This window comes from Sorex araneus, chromosome 3, assembly GCF_027595985.1.
Source record: "Sorex araneus isolate mSorAra2 chromosome 3, mSorAra2.pri, whole genome shotgun sequence".
Classification (NCBI taxonomy): Eukaryota; Metazoa; Chordata; class Mammalia; order Eulipotyphla; family Soricidae; genus Sorex; species Sorex araneus.
This window is the reverse complement of record NC_073304.1, coordinates 8027504-8051756: the sequence shown is the minus strand read 5'-3', so window position 1 is coordinate 8051756 and position 24253 is coordinate 8027504. Positions and strand designations below refer to the sequence as shown.

Here is a 24253-nt window from a genome sequence, read left to right as displayed (position 1 = left end):
TTTCAGGACAAACCAGAGGACTAGAAGCAAAGGGAAGATTTGTTGAGTGATGGATTAAAGAAGCCGGGACTCTCAGGTGAGTGCTCTTCTTCACCTCCCATAAAGGAATTAAATGCACAGTTAGTTGAGCAATTAGAGCCCCTGCCTAGTTAAAAATAAGAGCTTTGTGAAACAGTGCAAAAATAAAATTACTTTGAGTGTTTTCTTATGCTGCTATTTAAAAGATTGGTGCCCCTTTAGCTGCCGCCGCCCGGCCTCGAGTCCCGCGACCCCAGCCTTCCCGTCCAGCTCCCTCCAACTGGCCTTTTCTCAGGTAATCAGGCCACTCCCAGCCACGCTTCCCCGCGTGCCCCCCAGTTCCCACGCGGCCGCCTGGATATCAGACCTTTAGCCGCCCCGCCCCGCATCCCCCGAGCCCCAGCAAGGAAGAAATGGGGCGTGGCCTAAAGGGGCGTGGCCTCCTGCCGGAGCAGCCGCAGTTATTATTTTCTACCTTAGCACATTAGGTATAGTCTTTTTGCTTTGAAAATCCCTTTAGCCCATCTCAATCACTTCTGCGAAATAGCCCATTAGCTTACTTCAACTTTAGAAAAACTATCCGTGAATAAGAGAAGCTTAGCAAAACCTTTGTAAAGAGAACTTAGCCTTAAGTCTTCATTAAAACTCCACATCAATCAGGAAGAAACGCCTGAGTATAAGGAAGAACTCTAGAATAGGAACAAAGCTGCCGTCAGCAATAGCACAACCAGAGCCCTTCCTTCTCTCAGCAAGAGAGAGTAGGAATAAACAACTACAAAGTTCCAATTCTATACTTCCATAACAATATGAAGAAGCAGCAAAAATCCTCTCCACGAAGAGAGGGAGAAGAAAAGATACCAGAAACCTCAAAAGGGGCTACCCACATCTATGACCTCTCAGATAAAGAATTCACAGAGGAAATCTGGAGGAGAGTCGACCTACTCCAAGCAACCATGGAACAGACATCCAATAAATTAAGGGAGGAGATGAATGAATCACTGGAACGATCAACCAAAAAAATGCAGGAAGAAATGAGAGCAGAAATTTCAAACCTACGAATGGAAGTCACGCTAATAAAGGAATCGGTAGATGAATTAAAAATTGCAGTAGATGCCCTCAACAGTAGAATGACGACAGCCAAAGACAGAATCAGCGACCTTGAGGATGAGCTGCAGAAAGCTTACAGACAACAACAAATAATGGCGAAAGACCTCAAAATGGCTATAGAGCGAATCAGAGCCCTTGGGGATGACTTCAAGAGGAACAACATAAGAATCATTGGAGTACCAGAAGCACAGGGAAGTAATCCCAATGAAAAAAACACAGTCAAAGACATCACTACTAAGAAATTCCCAGAGCTGGAGAAGGCAGGCATCCAGATCCAAGGAGTCCGAAGAGTGCCAGCAAAAAGAGACCCAAATAAAAAGACTCCGAGGCATATCATAGTCAGAATGGCGGATGCTGTGGATAGAGACACAATTCTACAAGCAGCAAGGTCAAAGAAGGAAATCACATACAAAGGAGCACCCCTCAGATTTACAGCAGACCTGTCAGAGGAAACCCTCCGAGCCCGAAGACAATGGTGGGACATAGTGAAAAAACTCAACGAAATGAACGCCTCACCAAGAATACTCTATCCTGCTAAACTCTCACTCAAACTTGAAGGAATCATACACTATTTCTCAGATAAACAACAGCTCAGGAACTTCATAGACTCAAAACCAAACTTAAAAGAAGGTCTAAAGGGGCTACTGTAAGCTAAGGAGGAACCCCATAAGAACAACTAACCCCATAGAAAGATGACACAAAACCCCATCACAATAATCTCTCTCAATGTCAATGGCCTAAATGCACCTATCAAGAGACACAAAGTGGCAAAATGGATCCGGAAATTAAACCCAAGATTCTGCTGTTTGCAAGAAACACACCGGAACAAACAGAGTAAACAGACTCAAAGTCAAAGGATGGAAAACAATCCTGCAAGCAAACAACTCCCTTAAAAAAGCTGGAGTGGCCATCCTAGTATCCGACGACAGAGATTTCAGGTTGAACAAGGTTAGAAGGTACAGCGAAGGTCACTTTCTATTCATCAAGGGATATGTACAGCAGGAGGAAATCACACTCTTAAACGCATACACACCCAATGAACGACCGGCTAAATACTTAAAACAACTCCTAACAGACTTCAAAGAGGACATCACTAACAGCACAATAGTAGTTGGAGACTTCAATATCCCCTTATCACCTCTGGATAGATCAACAAGAACAAAACTCAGCAAGGAAACACTGACTCTGAAAGAAGAAATGGAAGAGAAAGGCCTAATAGAACTATACAGGGCTTTACACCCCCAAAAGAAAGAATACACATTCTTTTCCAGTGCACACGGAACATTTTCCAAAATAGACTATGTACTGGGCCCGAGAACATACCTCAATAGAATCGGAAAAATAGAAATTGTATCAACCGTCTTTTCAGACCAAGAAGCTCTGAAGATAGAAGCTAACCACGCACCGACACGGAGAACCAAATCAAACACCTGGAAACTAAACAACTCAATGTTGAACAATGAGTGGGTCAGGAAGGAAATCAAAGAAGAAATCAAAAAATACTTAGAAACAAATGAAAATGAGGACACGAGCTACCAAAACATATGGGATGCAGCTAAACCCGTGTTAAGGGGAAAATTTATACCTCTCCAAGCATTCCTCAGGAAGGAAGAAAGGGCCCACATAGAGAACTTGACTTCACAGCTCAAGACCTTAGAAAAGGACCAGAAAAAGGAACCCAAACCAGACCTAAGGAAAGAAATAATAAAAATTAGAGTAGAAATTAATGGCATAGAAACCAAAAAAACAATCCGAAAGATCAGTAAGACAAAGAGCTGGTTCTTCAAGAAAATAAATAAGATTGACAAACTGCTAGCAAGACTGACAAAGAAAGAGAGAGAGAACCCTAATAAATGAAAAGGGGGACATCACAACAGAAACCAGTGAGATTCAAAAGATCATGAGAGACTACCTTGAAGGTCTATATGCCACAAAACAAGAGAACCTAAAAGAAATGGATGAATTCCTTGATTCCTACAATCTCCCAAGTCTGAACAAAGAAGACTTGGAATACCTGAATAGACCCATTAATGTTAAGGAAATTTAAACTGTAATCAAAAATCTCCCCAAAAACAAAAGCCCAGGCCCAGATGGATTCAGTGGCGAAATCTTTCAAACATTCAAAGAAGACCTGTTGCCAGTTTTCCTCAAGCTTTTCCAGGAAATTGAAAAAACAGGAACTCTCCAAAACTGTTTCTATGAAGCACACATCGCTCTAATACCAAAAGCAAACAAAGACACCACTAAGAAAGAAAATTATAGACCAATATCCCTGATGAACACCGATGCGAAGATCCTCAACAAAATACTAGCAAATAGGATCCAACAACTCATCAAGAAGATCATATACCATGACCAAGTGGGATTCATCCCGGGGATGCAAGGATGGTTTTTAACATTCGGAAATCAATCAACATAATCCACCATATCAACAAAAGCAAAGATAAAAACCATAGGATCATATCAATAGATGCAGAGAAAGCATTTGACAGGATCCAACATCCGTTCATGATGAAAACTCTCACCAAAATGGGTTTTGGAGGAACTTTCCTCAAGATAGTCGAAGCCATCTTACACAAGCCTACGGCAAGCATTATCCACAATGGAGAAAAACTAAGGGCCTTTCCTCTAAGATCAGGCACAGACATGGATGCCCACTCTCACCACTTCTCTTCAATATAGACTGGAAGTACTTGCGATAGCTGTTAGACAAGAAAAAGAGATTAAGGGCATCCAGATAGGGAAGGAAGAAATCAAACTCTCAATATTTGCAGATGATATGACACTATATCTAGAGAAGCCCAAAGCCTCTACTAAGAAACTCTTAGAAACAATAGACTTATGCAGTAAAGTTGCAGGCTACAAAATCAATACCCAAAAATCCACGACCTTCCTATATACAAACAATGAGGCAGAGGAAAGGGACATGAAAAAAGCAATCCCATTCACAATCGTGCCCCAGAAAATCAAGTACCTCGAAATCAGTTTAACCAAGGAAGTAAAAGACCTCTACAGAGAAAACTATAAAACGCTACTCCATGAAATAAAAGAGGACATGAGGAAATGGAAACATATACCTTGCTCATGGATAGGGAGAATCAATATTGTCAAAATGGCAATACTCCCCAAAGCATTATACAGATTCAACGCGATCCCTATAAAAAAAGAATCACCAAGAATGCCCCCCAGTTCCCTTGGGTGCAATTTGGAGACACTCCCCCTCAAAAAAACAAACAAGAAATAACAAAGGTTTTGAGCAGCTTCTGTCCTTTGTCTCTGGACTTTATTAGACAGCCACGGCATGCCCCAGGATGCATCATTTGTGTTATGATCGTAACTGTCTGTTTCATTTGCTCAGATCAACACCAATGCTAGGAATATTTTCAGGTCTCTTGCTGATTCGCCAACATCAGGCACAGGCTCCAAGAGGGAGACATGGCCAACAGCGCCCCCTGGTGTCTGCAAGGACACTCTGGTCTGCATGCCTCTGTCCCCTCAAAGTCACAGGCTGCAAGGCAATGGCCAGTGTGATGGTGGGACTGGAACCTCGGCCAGATCCCTCAGGACTGGGATTAGTGCCCTTTTTTTTAAAGCATTCTTTTGGTTTGTTTGTTTTGCTTTTTTGGTCACCAAAAAATAATCCAGCGATGCTCAGGGGTTACTCCTGGCTCTGCATTCAGGAATTACTCCAGGGATCAACCCAGGTTGGCCACATGCAAGGTAAATGCTCTAGCCCAGTGGTTACTGCCCATTTAAAAGAAATTTTAAAGGCGTCTCTGCTCCTTCTGCCATGGAAGGCAAGGTGGGGTAGCTTCTTCTTCCTGGGGTATGTGATGTATGTGACATCATTCTCAGGCCACACAATACAGGGGGAAGAGCCATGGACAGCCAATATGATGCAAATGTGTGTCCTGCCCTGCACCAGGCCAGACCACATGATTTAAATGACTTTAAATGCACATGGACTGGGTGTTCTCCACCTCTGATATAAGGTTTTAGAATATAACAAAGTCACTCTCACACTGATCCCTTTGTACTTTTTTTTTCTTTTTGCGTCACATCTGGCAGTGCTCATGGGTTACTCCTGGCTCTGCAATCAGGAATTACTCCTGACAGTGCTCAGAGGACCATATGGGATGCCGGGGATTGAACCCGGGTTGGCCACATGCAAGGCAAATTCCCTACCCATTATACTATCACTCCTGCACACGCCCATCCCCTCAGGCTTGTATTCTTTGTTTGTTTTGGCCATGCCTGATGGTACTCTGAGCTTGCTCCTGGCTCTGCTCATAGATCACTCCTGACTGGGCTTCGGGACCATTGGGGGCACCAGTGATCAATCCTGGATTGATCACATGCAAGGCAAGCCCCCTACCCACTGTACTCACTCTCCAGCCTGAAAATTACCCCCTTGTACTTTGATCTTCAACCTTCCAGTCTCCAGAACATGATATACACAGTTCTGGTGTGTATAAATAAGCTGATGGCATTTTGTTCCAGCAGCCGGAACCAACGAAGACAAGAGGCCGTCCACAGGGTGGGCAGGAGCTCAGGAGAGGGGGAAAATACCGACACTTCAGACACCGCAGAAGGGGCTAGTATTTTGAATGCATGAAGAATTCCTTCAGTTCAGTCATAAAAACCAAGTGATTTTTAAATTGGACACGGCAGGGGCAGGGATGTAGCTCCGTGGGAGAGCACCTGCTTTGCAGGGTGAGCGGGAATACCCCACACCGCCGAGTGCGGGCCCCATATCTGCAGGGCACGCAGAGAGGTGGACTTTTGGGTCAACGCTGGATGCGGAAATATGTGATCCAGAGGAAGTTTTATCAGAGAATCGAAACTTAGTGGTGAGATGTCCCCAGGTGAGTCACCCTATAAGCCCAAAAGTGTCTGTTATTATATCCATACAGAATGGTAAATATTAGGAAGAAGAATTAAAGATGTTAATCAAGTTGCAGGTCTAAGGAGAGGAGAAACTCACCTTAAGGGCTGTTTTGCCCTTGTGGGCTGCAGGTGGTCAGGAAGACTGGAAAAACATTTTTGATCACACTTCCCGTGTGGAGGCGGGGTGGGGGAGGCGTGGGGAGAGGATAAAAGAGCAGCTGCAGGAGAGACGGGGCCTTGAAGGCGAAGGAGAGGAGAAGATTGAAAGTGAGACAGACAGAGAGTCAGAGAGGACAGGATATTGGGGAGAGACAGCAGAGAGAGATAGAGGAGACGGAGATAGCGGGATGAAAGAATTGCGTGATGAGAGAGAGAGAGAGAGAGAGAGAGAGAGAGAGAGAGAGAGAGAGAAAGAGAGACAGAGAGAGAGTGTTGGAGAGGGAGAGACGAGAGACTGAATAAACAGCAACTAACCAGCAACCAGCTTGGCCCTCCTTCTTCCTTCGTCCGTCCAAGGCAACAGCCGTCCCGGGTGGAGAAGCGGCTTGAGAGCACTGAATGTGGGTGGCGAGAGGGAGCCGCCCAGAGAGTCCACAAATATCCTTTACCGGGTTATCCCCGTGCATGAGCACCTCACACAGCCTGAGAGCGAGGGTGTTTGCACAGCTCTGTGTGCGTGAGGGATTTACACAGCGGATGACCTGGGACTCCTGGGTGCGCATCTCATATTCTCAGTTTCACTGAACTCTGTCAGATGATCGTTCTCTCCAAGGCCAGTGGCTTTGTGCAGGGCAATTGTAGAATGTGAGTCTCCAGCCAGACTAGGTGTTGAGTCTGTGTGTTCGTGTCAAACGCTGCAGAAACAATTTTAAGATCTGAACGATGCTTAGCCCCTGCCGGTTAAGCATGGCAATAAATGTAGATCTCTGTATTTCTTTTCCTGTTGGAGTGGGAGAGATCATACAGTGGGGAGGGTGTGTGCCTTAAATGTGGCCAACCTGGGGTAATCGTTCGGGATGGGAGAAGTGTGCTAAACGTAGATAAAGGACCAAACGCGATAACCTCTCAGGATCTGTATTGCAAACCATAATGCCCAAAAGTAGAGAGAGAGTTTAGGGGAAATTGTCTGCCATGGAAGCAGGGCAAGGGTTGGAAAGGGGGGTGGTGTACTGGGGACATTGGTGTTGGAGAGTGTGCACTGGCGGAGGGATGGGTGTTTGATCATTGTATGACTGAAACTCAAACATGAAATCTTTGTAACTGTATCTCACAGTGGTTCAATGAAAAAATAATGTAGCCAATCCAGGTTGAGTTCTCAGTGCCCCGTCTGGCTCCCCAGCCCGAGTGATCCCGAGGACAGAGCCAGAAGTAAGCCCTAGGCACAGCCAGCTGCCCCCCCCCCCCCAATAAAACATACAAACATATCTTTTCCCATTGATACTGTTGGGTTCTTGAGATAGACACCAAGAAGTGGAGTTTTGGGGTCCTATACAAATTCCATTTTGAATCTTTCCAGAAGTGTCTATGGTGTTTCCCAGAGGTGGCGTTCCTGCCCCCAGTACAGGCCGGTTCCCTCCCAGGGCGTCTCACCAGCTCCCGTGACGTGCCAGCTCTCGGAGAGACGCTTCCTCTGCGTGCTGGGTCGGGAATCAGTGCACAGCGACGCTCCGGTCTTGGCATTTTCTCCAGAGAATCTAAATTGTTCCTGCCTGGGCTCAGGTCAGGCCCCTTCGGGGTCTTGATCACTGTCCTCGCACCCCAAGGTCAGCACGAGTGGAACTGGGTAAGGGCCTTTCTACGTGCTGAACCCGTGACATCTGTGGGGGTTGTGGGCAGGGAGAGGTTCACCTGGGGAGCATGTGGTGCACAGGGAGTCGTGGCTGCCAGAGGGCAGCACCATGAGCGGCCCAGGTGGCTGCCACGTCATCGCAACAATTGAAAAAACAAAGTGTTTCTCTTGCAGGTGAGAGACGGATGCAGAGACACCAGCGAGCAGGGCTCGGCACCGCCGCTCTCGCCTCTGGGTCGAGCTCACTGCCTCGCCTCCAGAGCACCTTTGTCGGGGACTGGCCTCGGGAGCCCCGGCTTGTTTTCCCTGAGAAGGGAAGGAGCAGGGGAAAACCTGATGGACCGAGAAAGGAAGGAGCAGTCCCAGAGCAAAATTTGCTCTGCCGGCCAATTGGGTCCTTGCTTCTCGTTTCCCAGCCTGACCAGCCTGTTTCCTGCTCGTTAAAAATGGGTCAAGAAAGAGCTTTTGATAATATAAAACTGGCAAAGAAAATTCAGAGGGGACCCATCCTCATGGGTTTCGGACTTCTGACAGTCCTTCTTTGGCTTAATTTTGAAAGTTCTTAATTATCTCATATCATAAAATTTTCACACTAGATCACTTTAACAATTTCACTATACGTACACACTGTCACACACACACACATACACACACATACACACACACAAAGCCATTTGACGCACCAAACTTTTAAATAGCAGCATAAGAAAACACTCGAACTAATTTTATTTTTGCACTGTTTCACAAAGCTCTTGTTTCTAACTAGGCAGGGGCTCTAATTGCTCAACTCACTGGATTTAATTCCTTTATGGGAGGTGAAGAAGAGCACTCATCTGAGAGTCTTGGCTTCTTTAATCCGCCACTCAACAGATGCTCCCTTTGCTTCTAGTCCTCTGGTTTGTCCTGAAAATTTTTACCTGTAGCTCCAGCACCATGCCGCCACGGGAGGGAAAGGTTTTTCTCTCTCGGCCTTTTCTTTCCCTGGCGGCGGCGTGGCGACCACCAGTTTATAAGGCCCCTAAACAAAGGTACAAGGTTGCAGCCGTGGGTCTCGCAGGAGATCTCAAGATGGGGGGCGTAAATGGTGCTGCTCTCCACACAGATTTGACCCGAGCGGCCGCACACATGTGGCCCCTCCGTTGCTGAAGGCCCATGATCCCGGGGGCCCACTACTTTCGGCACCAGCAGCTTCTTGCAGAAATGCCTCTAGACTGTGGACTAAGCTACAGCACCACGCCACCATGGGAGGGGAAACGTTTTTCTCTCTGGGCTTTTTCTTTCCCTGGCTGCGGCGTGGGGACCACCAGCTTATACGGCCCACTGAACAATGGTACGAGCTTGCAATGATGTAATTTCTGGCAGACATTTCTCTGGACTTAGTTACTAAAATACCAGAAATCCAAAACCGTGTGACCTCATATGCTCTTCATTCTCAGTAATGGAAAACTAATCATCAAATGCTGTCTTTTCAGCAGGTCTGATAGTTGGGGGGAAATTCCAAATAATAATAGTGAGTTTCCTATTGAAATATTGAATATAATCAAACTAAAGAAAAGTAAAGCGAAAATCTTCAGCCACAAAGGCAGGGGTTGGGGGTGGTGGGAGGGGAGGTGTACCGGGGTTCTTGGTGGTGGAACATGTGCACTGGTGAAGGGATGGGTGTTTGATCACTGTATGACTGAGACTTAAGCCTGAAGGCTTTGTAGCTTTTACATGGTGATTCAATAAAAAAATTAAATTAAAAGAAAGAAGAAGAAATAAAAGAAAAATTTGTTTTACATGTACAGGCCAGAGTTTCCCTGACTCTGACCTGCTCTGCTTCGGCATGCACTAGGCCAGTGTCTCCCTTAACTGCACCATGGACACATACCAGGGCCTTTACTGGAGCTCCTACAGTTCTTTCTGCAAAATGCATTTGAAGCAGTTCCCTGGGTTGCTGGCCCTGACTAGCTGTCTCTGCAGCTCGGCCTGACAATTTGTTCCCTTCCTGGCGGCAGCCCTGGCAATGCCCTGAACTCTCGATGGTGTAACCTCAGCACATCACCTGATGTAATCCTGTAGGTTGGCCCGCAGGGTCTGGCTGTAGGGACTGGCTGCCTGGCAAGCCTGATTTGCTTTTTCAAAAGCCAATTGTTTACTTATTAATTCTCCAGCAGCGGGGTCTGCAATCTTTCTACCTACTGCTGTAAGGAGCCTATCCACAGATGTAGCAAATGGTTCATCAGGTCCGTGTTAACTCCTGTAAGTCCATCATTCCTGTTAGACTCTGTGGGCAGAACCCTCGCAGCCTTTCCAGCCGCTCCCTTAGTTTGAGCCTCAGCAGCTGCTGTAAATCCTAATCTTAATTTGAAACTCCCTTAGTTTGCGACGTGTCTCTTTTTGTTCGGGGCTCTTCACTGACTCCCTCATGCTTCGGTCCCCACTCGGGCACCACTTGCCGCGTGCAGTGCAGCCAACTTGAGCTTGGGCCGGAGCGAGGGAATGAGTTTAAATGATGATTCCCAGTGTCATGTGACTTTAGAGAATGAATGAACAAAGCACGGGGCATACTGAGCCCCTGTTTGGTGTCTGGTCTGAATGGAGATGTTCTGGAGGTAGAAAGACACCAATTTTCAACGACTGTACAGAAGCATCTTGTTTAGGATGTCAGCTCTACTACGAATAAATTTTCTCTTGGTTACCTGTTGAAACAGTAATATTTAGGCTATATTGGGCGGGACTGGTTCGACAGCACAGCGGGTAGGTGTTTGCCTTGCATGTGGCCGACCTGGGTTCAATGTCTCCTCCTTCTTGGAGAGCACAGCAAGCTACCGAGAGTATCCCGCCCACACACGGGTAGCCTGGCAAGTTTATTGTGGCGTATTCGATATGCCAAAAACAGTCACAACAAGTCTCACCGTGGAGACGTTACTGGTGTCTGCTCGAGCAAATCGATGAACAATGGGACGACAGTGCTCCAGTGCAGTGCTCCCTGCATCCATACAAGAAGGAATTGCTCTGAAATAGCTAACCAGGCAAAGGACACTAAGGGGAAGAGAAAGACAGTATTTACAAGTCAGAGTCTGACCAGGAGACAAAGGTAGTTGACAGGTTGAGGGGCAATCAACAAACACAAGCTCCCAGTGGCCAGGGAGGAAGGGCAAACCCGCGTTATCCTACAATCCAGACGGAACTTTTCTGCCGAGCAGTGATTTGTGTGTAGAAGCGCAGTGATTTGTGTGTAGAAGCTCAGATGATGGGAGCCACCTGCTGGTGCCCAACCAGACTGTTCAGATGAGCCTGGGGAGACTGACCCGCAGGCGGGCAGAAACACGGGCCCCAGGAACACGGGCGAGCCATGACTCGTGTGTCCGGACTGGTCTGAACAGGGCTGACGTCTCTTCCTGTTGCTGCCTTGTAGCCGTTAGTATTACACAGAGCCAATCTCCCCTCTCTCACAGGCCCCTAGCCCAGCTCGGCCTTGGAGTGCAGACATTCTCCCGTCTCCCCCGACCACTCCCGGTGCAAGGGGCTGTAGCTCTCGGGGCCAGGCTGTTTGGAGAACCCGAGCCTCCTCCCAGGCCGGCCTCCACCCAGGCCCCTCCCACTCCGAGGAGGCCCAGAGTTCCCTGGAGGTTGTGACCATTGGTGACAGAACACTGTCGCCTTGATGTCTCGATATCCCTCCTGTAACCCCTTTTCCGTTAATGCTTTCTTTGTCCTGAGTGCATGAGATGTGTGTACGTAGGATAGGAACTAAACGAGGCTGTGGGGCGCTTCTTCTTCGCCGTTTCGCTGCCGGAATAGACCCAAAAGCCTCTTCAGCAAATCTCATTTCTCTCAAGTCTCCTATCTCAGTGCCCCACCCGAAAGAATATTCACACAACCAGCACCCAAATGTGCAAAGGCAGATGAGTGGATGAAGGAATTGTGATTCAATATACAAGCAAGGGAATCCGCTCAGGTATGAGAAAAGATGAAGTCTCGCCCTTTGCCACAAGTTGGACGACTCTAGAGGGGATCGTGTGAGTTCAACAAATCAGAGGAAGGGCGACGGCCAGAGAATCTCACCAATGTAAAGAAACAAAGACAGGGACCGGATTGCATGCAGTGAAAGCAAACCCTGGGACTTTGACAACAGGATTTAGGTGAGCAAGTGTGGTTGAAGGGGCACTGACGGCGGGGGAAGAGGTAATGAACAGGAAGCAGCCTAAGGACAGTGACGAAGGGTCTCAGGCATTTCTGTCGTGTGAGATGTGCAGTGACCCCTTGCACCATAAAGCATCACAGTTGTGAGCAAAGCAATGAAATAAAGCCTCAAGAACAGAAACATGTACAAGGAAAATCAAGTCTTGTCTTCCAAAAACAAAGGGAAGGAACTCAAAAGATGCGTACACCATGTACGGCCTGCCGTGGGCTGGCTCTCATGGAAAGAACTTGGTTTCCAGAGTGGGTCATGGAACAAGTGAAACCAGAGCCAAAGCACTAGGCCCACGGGGCCAATGTCACTGTCACTGTCATCCCGATGCTCATCAATGTGCTCAAATGGGCACCAGTAACGTCTTCATTGTGAGACTTGTTGTGACTGTTTTTGGCATATTGAATACACCATGGGGAGCTTGCCAGGCTCTGCCATGCGGGTGGGATACTCTCGGTAGCTTGCCGGGCTCTCCGAGAGGGGCGGAGGAATCAAATCCGACAAACGACCTAACCGCTGTGCTATCACTCCAAGGGGCCAGCACAGATGAAAGCACAAACTGTGACCTCAGTATCCCAAGGTTTCCGCTTCATTTCCTGCTATGGGGGAGGGGACACTGATCATTCCAAGAAATTTGTAGTTTCTGTAAAGTCCCCCACCCCCAGGATAGCCTTAGTCCTGGGGGGAATTCCTCCCTGTTGAGTGTGGCAGCTCAATCCGAAGCGCAAAATCACATCTTGGGGTTATCGGCCGAGGGGCACAGTGGGGTGGGATGGGGACAGTGCAGAAGAAGCCGCCAGACATGGGGGAAACCTCCAGCTAGGACATACCCATAAACCGGGCACTGTGGCCGGTGGAAGAAATTGACCTCAGGGGTTAGAGGGCTCAGACGGAATGACAGATCCTAGGAACCGAAGTGTCCCCGGGGGTGTGGGCTGGGAAAGGAGATGAGGGACACAGCAGACACAGAAGAGGCCACATCTTCTCTCTTTATTCCTCAAGGGCTGCAAGTCAGGGCTGTGACAGGCACTTCTCAGGCCTCAGGTGAAGGGTGGCTGGGAGGAGGATCGGAGTTCTCTCCACTTTCTATTCACAGGAGGCGGCCTAAACGACAGAGCCCAGACCCAATAGCGGACCCAATAGCTCCCAAAAGAACTTTGGCAGCGGTGGAGAGTCCTGCGGCCCCTGTGGGACAAAGGGGGACAGGGGTGGTGGTTGGGCACCGACGGGGGCTGGGCCAGGTCCCGGCACCCCAGGACAGGACAGGTACCCCACCCTGCTGCTTCCCCAGGCCCCCCTCTCCGCTTGGCAAGGGGCCTCCAGGACAAACAGGAGGTTCTGGGCAGCTGCCTCGCCTCCATGGGGGGCTGGGCCCAGGGGCAGGGGCGCTGCCCAGAGGTTGGGGTTCCTGGGATGCAGCTGTCCTGGGCACCCTGTCTCCCCCCCTCCCCATGGAACAGGGACAGGGAGGGAGGACAAAGGTCCTGGAACTGGGGGAGAGCACAGGGCTTAGCACAAACTCGGCTGTCCGCCAGCCCACCGCCACTGCCACCCCCTTCTTCCCTCTGTTCTCGCACAGACACTCACCCACTGACTGTAGAACGGCCACCAGGCTGCCGGCGGCCACCCCGCCCCCATTGGCAACAGCCGCACTGGACATCATACTGGCCGCCAGGGATGAGGCGGTGATGCCGGTCGCAGTGAAGCCCACGGCGCCCAGGACCATGGGCACAGCCGCCACTGCCACTGCTGTGGGAACAGGAGCAGGGTTGGCCCAGGGAAGGCCCCAGATGGCCCGATCCCTCCTGGGGCTGGGTGGGGGTCACTGGGCTCCTATGAGTGTGGAGGGAAGGACCGCGCCCAGCAGGGGAAGGGCAGGGACCAGGGGCCTGAGTGGAAGCCCAGGGTGAATGGCTCCCGGCCTGGCCCCTCAGGCCCCTGCCCTGCCCTCTCTTGGCCCCGGACAATAACCCTGTGGGCAGCTGTGTGGTCTCTGCCCGGGGACGGGGACTCTGCCTCTCCCCAAGCCCCGAGCACAGAGGACAGGGGGCAGCTGCTCTGCTGGTGGGTGGGGTGGGGGACTCTGTTCTCTGTGCCCGGCCCCAGCAGCCACCTGCCACCCCCAGGCTGTGCTGTCAGAGGGCATCGTGCCAGGCCCGGCAGAGCAGCCGCTGAGCTCCTATCCCGCGACCACGTGTCACAAGTGTCTGAGTGTCACATTTCTGTGCCTTTCAGCTCACGGGTCTAACCACACCTGGAACAACTGAGTCAGGGACGAGCCTTTTGACCTACAGCGGGTAGGTCACATCCCGGACCTTCCAGGAGGGGTCCAGGCTCCACGGGTCAGTGACTAGCCCTGGAACTCAGGGGCTGCACTTGGGTTCCTGTGTCCCAGTGGTGGTAACCTGGGCTCGCCCAACTGCGCCCCCTCTATGCCCGCCCAATCAGGGTCTAGTGGTCTGGAGCAGTCTGGGTCAGGACCGGGGCAGCCCAGGGCCCAGGCCCAGTGGGGACCCATTCCCCGCAGGACTCACCTCCTCCAGCCACACCAGCTGCAATCTTACCTGGGTGGGGGGAGGGAGAAAACACATCTGTGAGCCCCGCCCTGGTCCCCGGACCCCCCCAACTTCTCACGGTGAGAAAGCGCCTCTGAAGTTGCATTCAGAGGAGAGAAGAGTTTCTGGAGGGCCTCTCCCTGCTTTTTCAGAAAAGTCTAATTTCTCATGTCATGCTCCAGTAGGGAAGGGCACGGAAAAGGCCGCACACCGCCCTCCAACCCTGAACGCTTGCTTTTAAGGGATAACCAAAGCTGACAAGATACACCCTGATCTTTTTGATTCTGTGCACTAGGGTCAATTTGGCTCCTCTGCTCTATGCCTTTGCCAGCCATTTGATCTGCATCTAAGGCTGGAACGCGCCTCCCCCCGGCCCCTGGACCCAGATGTGAGTGTCCGTCCAGCGAGAAGAGGCGCCTTGTTTCCGGTCACGAAGACGGAGCACAGACTGGCCCCTGCCACCCTGCGTGGAAATTTCAGTCCCAATCTGCTCTCTCCATCGCTCCTTCTGGTGATTTCTCTTCCTGCACAGGTGACCCTTCCCACACACTGGCCTCTCACTTCGCAATGTCTCACTTTCCCTTCAAAAAGTGTCGGACTTCCTTCACGGGGACACTCTGTAAGTCTCAGCCCTCCGCTATGGTGACAACTAGTCATGCGTGGCCCCTGAAAGCATAAATTTCAAGGAAACAAAGTTGAAAATGCTCTTTTGCTATCCCAGGACGTCTGCAGTGCTCATTATCACATGGGCTACTACCCCACGGCAGCCACAGGGACATGCTGGTCATCCAGAAAGTTCTATTGGATACTCTTGCCCTTCACCTTGTCATGAACAAACCCTCTTCCCTTCCCTATTCATAACATCACCTACAGAACCCCACATTCTCCCTTTAGAGATTCTGACTCTAGCCAAAATTCCTGAACTTTATAGTCACACTCCTTATCTGACCGCTATAATAAATTACTACACTTGGTGTTTATTTTCTCATAGACTTAGAGTGTGTCCACGTTAGGGGAAGTTTGTGACTTTTGGGGCTGTAGAGGGCCCGAGATATAGTACAACCTTCTTGTGACCAAGCTAGGTTTGATTTCCCCACACCCCATATGGTACCCTGAGCCCTGCCAGGAGTAATTCCTGAGCACAGAGCCAGGAGTAAGTCCTTGAGCCCTGCGAGATAAGGGCTGGAGCAAAAGCACAGCGGGCAGGGCGTATGCCTTGCACGTGGCTGACCTGGGTTCGATTCCTCCGTCCCTCTCAGAGAGCCCGGCAAGCTACCAAGAGTATCTCGCCCGCACAGCAGAGCCTGGCAAGCTACCCGTGGTGTATTTGACATGCCAAAAACAGCAACAACAAGTCTCACAATGGAGACGTTACTGGTGTCCTCTCCAGCAAACTGATGAACATGGGAGCACAGTGCGACAGTGCAACAGAAAATAAAATAAACCAATGCTGAAGGCCAGGTGAGGAGACACAGAACCACCTCGCCCTCCTCGAAAGCATTTTCCTTTACAGCGGCCTCTTCCAGTTCCCTTCTTTCACTTACCAAAGGAAGCTTCCAGGAAGCTGGTTCACCAGTTAGGTGAACTGACTCTGGTTGATCCCTGACACCATATGTCACCCTCCCCTCCCCGCCACACACCAGCATCACAGGGTATGGGAACCCACAAGCAACTCAGGGTGACCTGGGGGATTCTGGGTGCCGCAGGGCTCAAACATCACTCCTTGGAACCACTTTCTCGGGTTGACTAAAAATCACCAAGAATGGGGCAATAGCACCGCGGGTAGGTGTTTGCCTTGCACGCAGCCAACCCGGGTTCAATCCCCAGCATCCCATATGGGGTCCCTCGAGCACCGCCAGGAGTAATTACTGAGTGCATGAGACAGGAGTGACCCCTGTGCAATGCCAGGTGTGACCCACAAAGAAAAAAAAAAGAATCACCAAGAATGGCCCCCAGTTCCCTTGGGTGCAATTTGGAGACACTCCCCCCTCAAAAAAAACAAACAAAAAATAAGAAAGGTTTTGAGCAGCTTCTGTCCTTTGTCTCTGGACTTTATTAGACGGCCACGGCATGCCCAGAATGCATCATTTGTGTTATGATCGTAACTGTCTGTTTCATTTTCTCAGATCAACACCAATGCTAGGAATATTTTCAGGTCTCTTGCTGCTGATTCGCCAACATCAGGCACAGGCTCCAAAAGAGAGACATGGCCAACAGTGCCCCCTGGTGTCTGCAAGGACCTTCTGGTCTGCGTGCCTCTGTCCCCTCAAAGTCACAGGCTGCAAGGCCATGGCCAGTGTGATGGTGGGACTGGCCCTGGATCAGATGACTGGGATTAGTGTCCTTTTTTTTTTTAAGCATTTTTTTCATTTGTTTGTTTTGCTTTTTTGGGTCACCAAAAAATAACCCAATAATGCTCAGGGGTTACTCCTGGCACTGCACTCAGGAATTACTCCTGACAGTGCTCAGAGGACCATATGGGATGTTGGGATTGAACCTGGATTGGCCACATGCAAGGCAAACACCCCACCCATTGTAGTATCACTCCTGCACACACACCCTCCCCTCAGGCTTGTATTCTTTGTTTGTTTTGGCCATGCCTGATGGTACTCTGAGCTTGCTCCTGGCTCTGCTCATAGATCACTCCTGACTGGGCTTCGGGACCATTGGGGGCACCAGTGATCAATCCTGGATTGATCACATGCAAGGCAAGCCCCCTACCCACTGTACTAACTCTCCAGCCTGAAAATTACCCCCTTGTACTTTGGTCTTCAACCTTCCAGTCTCCAGAACATGATATACACAGTTCTGTTGTGTATAAATAAGCTGATGGCATTTTGTTACAGCAGCCGGAACCAACTAAGACAAGAGGCCGTCCACAGGGTGGGCAGGAGCTCAGGAGAGGGGGAAAATACAGACACATCAGACACCTCAGAAGGGGCTAGTATTTTGAAAGCATGAAGAATTCCTTCAGTTCAGTCATGAAAGCCAAATGATTTTTAAAATGGACACGGCAGGGGCAGGGATGTAGCTCCGTGGGAGAGCACCTGCTTTGCAGGGTGAGCAGGAATACCCCACACCGCCAAGTGCGAACCCCACATCTGCAGGGCACACCGGGAGGTGGACTTTTGGGTCAAGGCTAGATGAGGAAATATGTGATCTAGAGGAAGTTTAACCAGAGAATCAAAATTTAGTCAGGGGCCCAGAGGTCATAACTCAGGCAGTGTGTCAAACTGGCAGGGAGGCCAGCTGAGGGAGTGGCACCAATGGCACCAAGGCTGAGCCAAGAGACTCTGGTGAGGGGTTAGACCCAGCGGAGAGGGGCCTCTGAAGTACTGATCCATAAACTTGGTGCTCCAGCTCTGTACCAGCACCTAATCTACCCCATGCAGTGAGCATCAAACCAATTACAGCCCAGAGAGGGGGTATGGCTGGCCAGGACCAAAGGGGGACCCTGGGACCCCACGTTGATGCTCCCACGTGCCTTGAGCCCTATTCTGATTCGGGGGGGGGGGTTGTAGATATTACACTGGGGAAGTTTCCTTAGTACTGACACCTCGGAAGGCGGAGCTCTGAGTGTGCCTGTGTGTGTGTGTGTGTGTGTGTGTGTGTGTGTGTGTGTGTGTGTGTGTGTGTGTAGGGTGGTGTCCGAGGAGGGTATCAGGGCCCAGTTACCTAGCATTGTCCTTGGGGTGTGTGAAGAAGCTTTGAGTGTTGGGAGCCTGGAACAGTGTTCCCTGTGGAAGAGAAGAAGGAGGCAGCAATGAGACCAGAGACCCAGAGACCCCACACAGCGCCCTCCTCCATGTCCTGAAACCACCGGAACCCTGATTCGGCCCGGGGTAGGGGGGGGATCAGACCGCCAGGATGAGGTCATGGTAGGTTCTCGGGAGCCCAGAGGGAGCCAGACTCAGCCCCACCCAGCACCCACCTCCCACTGTCACCTGCAGGCCCTGGGTGGTAGGACTGGGCCAGAGTCTCTCTGTCCCAGCCCTGCCACCAAACCTCAGGTCCCCCCTTTACTGCCTCAGTGGACAGGAGCCCCTGCAGAGACTCGAGCAGCACTTCCTGCTGTGTTTTCTGCAATGTCCACTGACATCTTGACAGTAGCTTGAGAAGAGCCAGTGAGAGGCTGCTGGGGCCCCTCTCCCTCCCACAAACCGAAGGCCCCTGCTAGACCTGTAAGGGACGGGGGAGTCAGACACTCTCTGCGCCCAGAGCCCTGCTCTCTGCTCCTGTCTACCATCTCCCCCGATCCGCCAAGGCACATCTAGACCGTGACTTTCCCTGGTGGTTCCCGATTTTCCAGGGCTCTGCCCACTGTCCAGCCTCCCCACCCCCCAAGCCTGAGGTGGGGAGAGTAGCCTGCCTTGGAACAGAAAACAACTGCTCCCAATGGCGCAGGGTCAAGATGAGCATGAGCCCCATCCCAGCATCAGCACCTCTGATCCAGTGCCAGTTGCAACCAAGGCTGAGGCTTTGAGGGGGTCCCGGTTCCTCTCTCTTCACTCACCTTGACGAGTGGTTGCTTGAGACCCCACAGCAGTTTCTTGGAAATGACTTCTTGTGGGTACTGACCAGGCTATATAGTCCCAGCCTGGACAAAGCCCCGCCCACCAAGTGCCAGTCAATTTGCTGAGCTCCACCTACCCTCCCAGCAAGGTGCTCTGAGTTCACCCCTCTGGGGCTGCTCTCACAGGGTAAGAAATTCGGTCTCTTTCATAACAGCCACAGTGTTTCTTAGGATCTTTATTTCCTCCCTTCCCTCCACCCATTTCTCATGCACCACACCACGGTGGGTACTGGTAGTGGGTGGCTTCTGGTGGTGCTCCCAAACCAGTAGTGCCATAGGGAATCCAAACCCCGGCTTCCCCTGCAAAACATGTCTTCAGTCCTTTGAGCTATCTCCGGGACCCTAGGTATCGCTTTTCCTTTTTGGTACTAAGAATGATATCTAAGTACCTAAAGAGATTACCTCCTGCATGGAAGACCTAAGCATTATTACCGAGTCTTGTCTCCGGTTCTCTTTCTTTTTCGTTTTCTCCTGGGCCACACACAGGGCGGCTCAGGGGTCACTCCAGACTCTGCACTCAGGAATCCGTCCTGAAGGGGTTGGAAGAGGCTGGAAGAGGCCTGGGTGGGGCCTGTTAGTGGGACAGACTGACTGAAGCAGATGTGGCCTGGGAGCATTTACGCGGCTCAAGATGGGGCTTTCGAGGTCAGAGTTCAGAGAGGGGGCTGGGTGGCCAGAGCACTGAGTGAGCCGCCAGGAGCAGCACCCAGTGGGGACAGGCCCTGCGACAGGGAAAGCTCATCCTGCCCAGCGCGGTGCCCGCTTATTTCCAGAGCTCAGCTCCTGAAACCACGCAGTGCCCGGCACTAGAAGCCCGGATACAGAGGGGTGGGGAAGACACACGCGGGAATGACGCGCAGATATTTAACAAGGGACGCTGGGCCCTTGGCAGGAAGTTGGGCGCCCACATGGACGTGAATTCTGGTACTGAGTGCAGGAAAGAAAGAGGCAGACAACGGGGCCCAACACAGGGGACGCGAGTCCCAGAGCCCTGCACGCAGGGTCAGGAGAAACCCAGGCAGACTTCTGGGTGGGGACAGGCCTCCAGGCATCACTCAGTCCACCCTGGCCCGGAGCAGGCCTGACCACCTGCTCCTCCCCGTCTCCTCTCAGGAACACTCACCCACGGAGGACAGGCCAGTCAGGACCTGGCCCGAGACTGCCATGCCCCCCGCCTTGGCCAGACTGGCCGCTGCCAGGGCCTTGGAGGAGACGGACTTGGCCAAGATGCCCGCCGCAGAGAAGAGGGCCGCCATGCCGGGCAGGGATTCACACGGGGCAGCGCGTGAGGCTTGGGGTCTGGCCCTAGACAGGAGGGGGAGGGGTTCCTCGGTGAGTGGTGGGAACAGCAGCCCTGGAGAAGACCCTGGGGCCGGCGGGACTTTCTGATGGGAGGGGGAGGGTGGGAGGCGTCTTCCTTCTCAGTGGGCGCCTCTTCCTGCAGAAGCTTCCAGAACCCAAGAGAGTGCTGGAGCCACGCCCAGGGGCCAGGAGCACAGAGTTCCAAGTTACTCCGGGAGATATCGTGACCTCCAGGAGGAGAAGCTGGGGTCCGGGGCCCTGGTGCACGGGAGGAAAGGCCCCTGGGTGTGCTGGTCACTGGCTTCTAGCCCATCGGGGCCAGGATGGAAGGGCCGGGGGGCGTCCCCTAGGCTGGGTCTTCCCAGGCCTCCAGGCCAACGGGGAAAGGCCCAGAGCCCAGGAGCAGGGCCGGGCTAAGTCATCTCCCCTTCCCACCTCCTGTGACCACTTACCTTGAAGACAACCAAAGAGCAATCTTGTGTAAAACACAAAAAGAAAAAAAGAAAAGCGCGGGCGAGGGAACGCCTCACCGCACCGCGCTGGGCACTGGGCCCAGGGCAGCGGCGCTCTCTCTCCTGCCACCCGCGTTCGGTAGTCTCTAGCGGTTTCCCCCACCCCGAGGAGGTTGATGGTGATGATGTGGCAGGTGAGGGAAGGGACGGAGCCAAGATGGTTGATCTCACCGCCGTTTATTCCAAACTTCTTTCTCCACTCTCCTCTGATTCTCCTCCTGCTTCTTCCTCCCCCATCCTACGTCATTCTCTCTCTCTGCTCCTCTCCAACTGGCTGGCACTCAGCACTCCCCCCTGCCCTCTCATCTGACTATCTTAAAACCCCCCACATCTGCCCTGGATGCGGCAGGCCGGGGCTTATGCAAAGGTGTGGTTACAATCAATAGGGAGTAAAGTTCTATCCCTTAGGGAATGCTTTCACTAGGACAGAATGTCAGAGGAACATCCGCCCAAGAGCGGAATCCCATGGGTGTGTTTCTCCTCTCTTTGTCCGACTAAGGTATGAGTATTCATATTATAAATCATTTTGTAAGGACATAGCAAGAGACCCATTAAGCTTATAGAATTGCTCTCTGGGGGGTCACCTCAATCTCAGACTACAGCGCTCAGGCCAGATTAGTCTTTCCTAGCCCTAGCAGGGTCCTAGTCTTGTCGTTGCTTTTGGATCAGGACATGGCACATGCCCATGACCAAGCTCTTAACATATAGTTAAGCATTAGGCGCTTTGGCCAGGCCCATCTCGATGCCAGGGTAGCACACAACTCACCGCTTGCCCTGGGTCCTTCTCGTCCCTCGTCAGGACCCTGCTTTTGGGGGTGCTAGGAAGCAAAGGCAGCTGAGGCTTAAGTTGAGAAAGCAGATGCCCAGGAATGAATAATATTTGAAGCCAATTAAATCCCATGTTACCAAAGCATATTAATAAATGTCTTTCTTTGTTCATAGAAAAGGATATTGTTTTAAAGTAAACTATTCTAAAGACATAGGAGAGGAGAAAGACAATATTAACTTAAAGACAATATTAATTTACACTATCATAGCAAGGTCTGACCTTACAAATTAAGAGTTTGATTAGAGCAAGAGGAGATAAACTGGTAGAAATGGTTACAGATAAACAAAGGAATGGGAGTGACTCGGGAGCACTTTGATGGGCGTGACTGATAAACCTAAGCTCCTAGTTGCAAGGAGAGCAGGACAAACCAATGATATCCAACACAATCTGATGATAGGTCCACAGATGCCTCCCCTGCACACCCTCCCTCCCTGTGGCACCGGTCCGGTCTGGAGGCACCCTCTGGGTCCGGAGGCAGAGTCTGAAAGAGCGGCCAGGGCCCAGCCCAAAGAGAGCCCCGCCTGCCAGGCTGCGACCAATGAGCTGAGTTTCATTTCCCAGGAAATCGAAACCAGAGAGGTTTTCATTTTCTCTGCTTCAGCCAAAGGCCAGACGTCCTGGCAGAAGCAGTAAGAATCTTTCCGGGGTGAAGGGCGTGGTGACCGCCATATTATGACGCCCACAGATGGGGTTTTCAAGCTTGCAATGTTCCAGTATCTGTAAGAAATCTCCCTGGACTTGAATGCTAAAGTATGGAAATCCAAAACTGCGCAGCCGCAGTAACAGCCGCGCGATCTCATATCTCTTCGCATCAAGTCTGACTCTAGTGGGGAACTCCCAACAATAATAGTGCGATTTGTGTGGAAATATTGAATGTAACCAAAGTAAAGAGAAAGTAAAGTGAAATTTATCAGTTACAAGGCGGGGAGGATGGGGGCGCAGAATGGGAGGTGTACTGGGTTTTTTTTCTTTTTTACTCTTTCTTTTTTTTTTTTGGTGGTGGAATATGAGCACTGGTGAAGGGATGGTTGTTTGAGCATTGTATAACTGGGACTTAAGCCTGAAAGCATTCTAATTTTCCACATGGTGATGCAATAAAATAAAATTCTTATTTAAAAACAAAAAGAATCTTTTTTTTCTCATTTTGGGTCACACCCAGTGATGCTCAGGGATTACTCCTGGCTCTGCACTCAGCAATCACTCCTGGAGGTGCTCAGGGGACCCTATGGGTGTGAGTCACATGGGAGAGGCTCCATCCTGGGAGCTGAAGGGAAGGTCAGGGCTAAGGCATGTTGGGGACTGGCCTTGGTCGCTCCTGCTTGTTATCCCTGAGAAGGGAATGATCCGGGGAAAAACTGGGCTTGTGGAAGTGCCACGCCCTGGCGGTTGACCCTGTTGATGGGGTCCTTGATCCCCCTTGGCCAGGCCAGGAGCCACGTTCTCATTCCTGAGAGAATTCAAGGAACAGCAAATGCAGCTGCAAGGCAGAATAGCAGATAACGTCGCTCAACCTGTAACCCACAGCTTTCCCACGGAGCGTTCACTACATACTATAAAAGAAAATGAGCTTGGAATTGAGTCGCTGTATGTTTCATACAGTCCTCCCTCCCCCCTCTTTCAGCCCTCATTCTCTCATTCCAGCCCAAGTTTAAGTTGGCTGCGCTGGACGCGGCAAGTGGTGCCCGAATGGGGACAGGAGCATGAGGGAGTCAGTGAAGAGCCCCAAACAAAAAGAGACACTCGCAAACTAAGGGAGTTTCAAATTAAGGCTCAAACTAAGGGAGTGGCGAGAAAGGCTGCGAGGGTTCTGCCCTCAGAGTCTAACAGGAATGATGGACTTACAGGAGTTAACACGGACCTGATGAACCATTTGCTACATCTGTGGATAGGCTGCTTACAGCAGTAGGTAGAAAGATTGCAGATCCCACTGCTGGAGAATTAATATGCAAACAATTGGCTTTTGAAAATGCAAATCAGGCTTGCCAGGCAGCCAGTCCCTACAGCCAGACCCTGCGGGCCAACCTACAGGATTACATCAGGGTATGTGCTGAGGTTCCACCATCGAGAGTTCAGGGCATTGCCAGGGCTGCTGCCAGGAAGGGAACAAATTGTCAGGCCGAGCTGCAGAGACAGCTAGGTCAGGGCCAGCAACCCAGGGAACTGCTTTAAATGCATTTTGCAGAAAGAACTGTAGGAGCTCCAGTAAAGGCCCTGGTATGTGCCCATGGTGCAGTTAAGGGAGACACTGGCCTAGTGCATGCCTAAGCAGAGCAGGTCAGAGTCAGGGAAACTCTGGCCTGTACATGTAAAAATAAACTTTCTTTATTTCTTCTCTCTTTTAATTTAATTTTTTTATTGAATCACCATGTAAAAGCTACAAAGCCTTCAGGCTTAAGTCTCAGTCATACAGTGATCAAACACCCATCCCTTCACCAGTGCACATGTTCCACCACCAAGAACCCCAATATACCTCCCTCCCCACCCACCCCCACCCCTGCCTGTGT

At 50.9% G+C, this 24253-nt stretch overlaps 1 protein-coding gene across 2 annotated transcripts in view; it reads right to left on the bottom strand.

Annotated features, from left to right (window-relative positions):
* LOC129403450 (interferon alpha-inducible protein 27-like protein 1) overlaps positions 1-20674 on the bottom strand; it is a 37901-nt gene extending 17227 nt beyond the window's left edge. The window contains exon 1 of one of the 2 annotated variants that reach the window (XM_055132050.1): positions 20230-20674. In XM_055132050.1, the coding sequence (XP_054988025.1) occupies positions 20230-20362 (133 nt within the window). In that variant the 5' untranslated portion in view covers positions 20363-20674. The remainder of the gene's footprint in view (positions 1-20229) is intronic. The other variant, XM_055132048.1, reaches the window with a different exon arrangement.
* Between the last annotated feature and the right edge of the window lie 3579 nt (positions 20675-24253).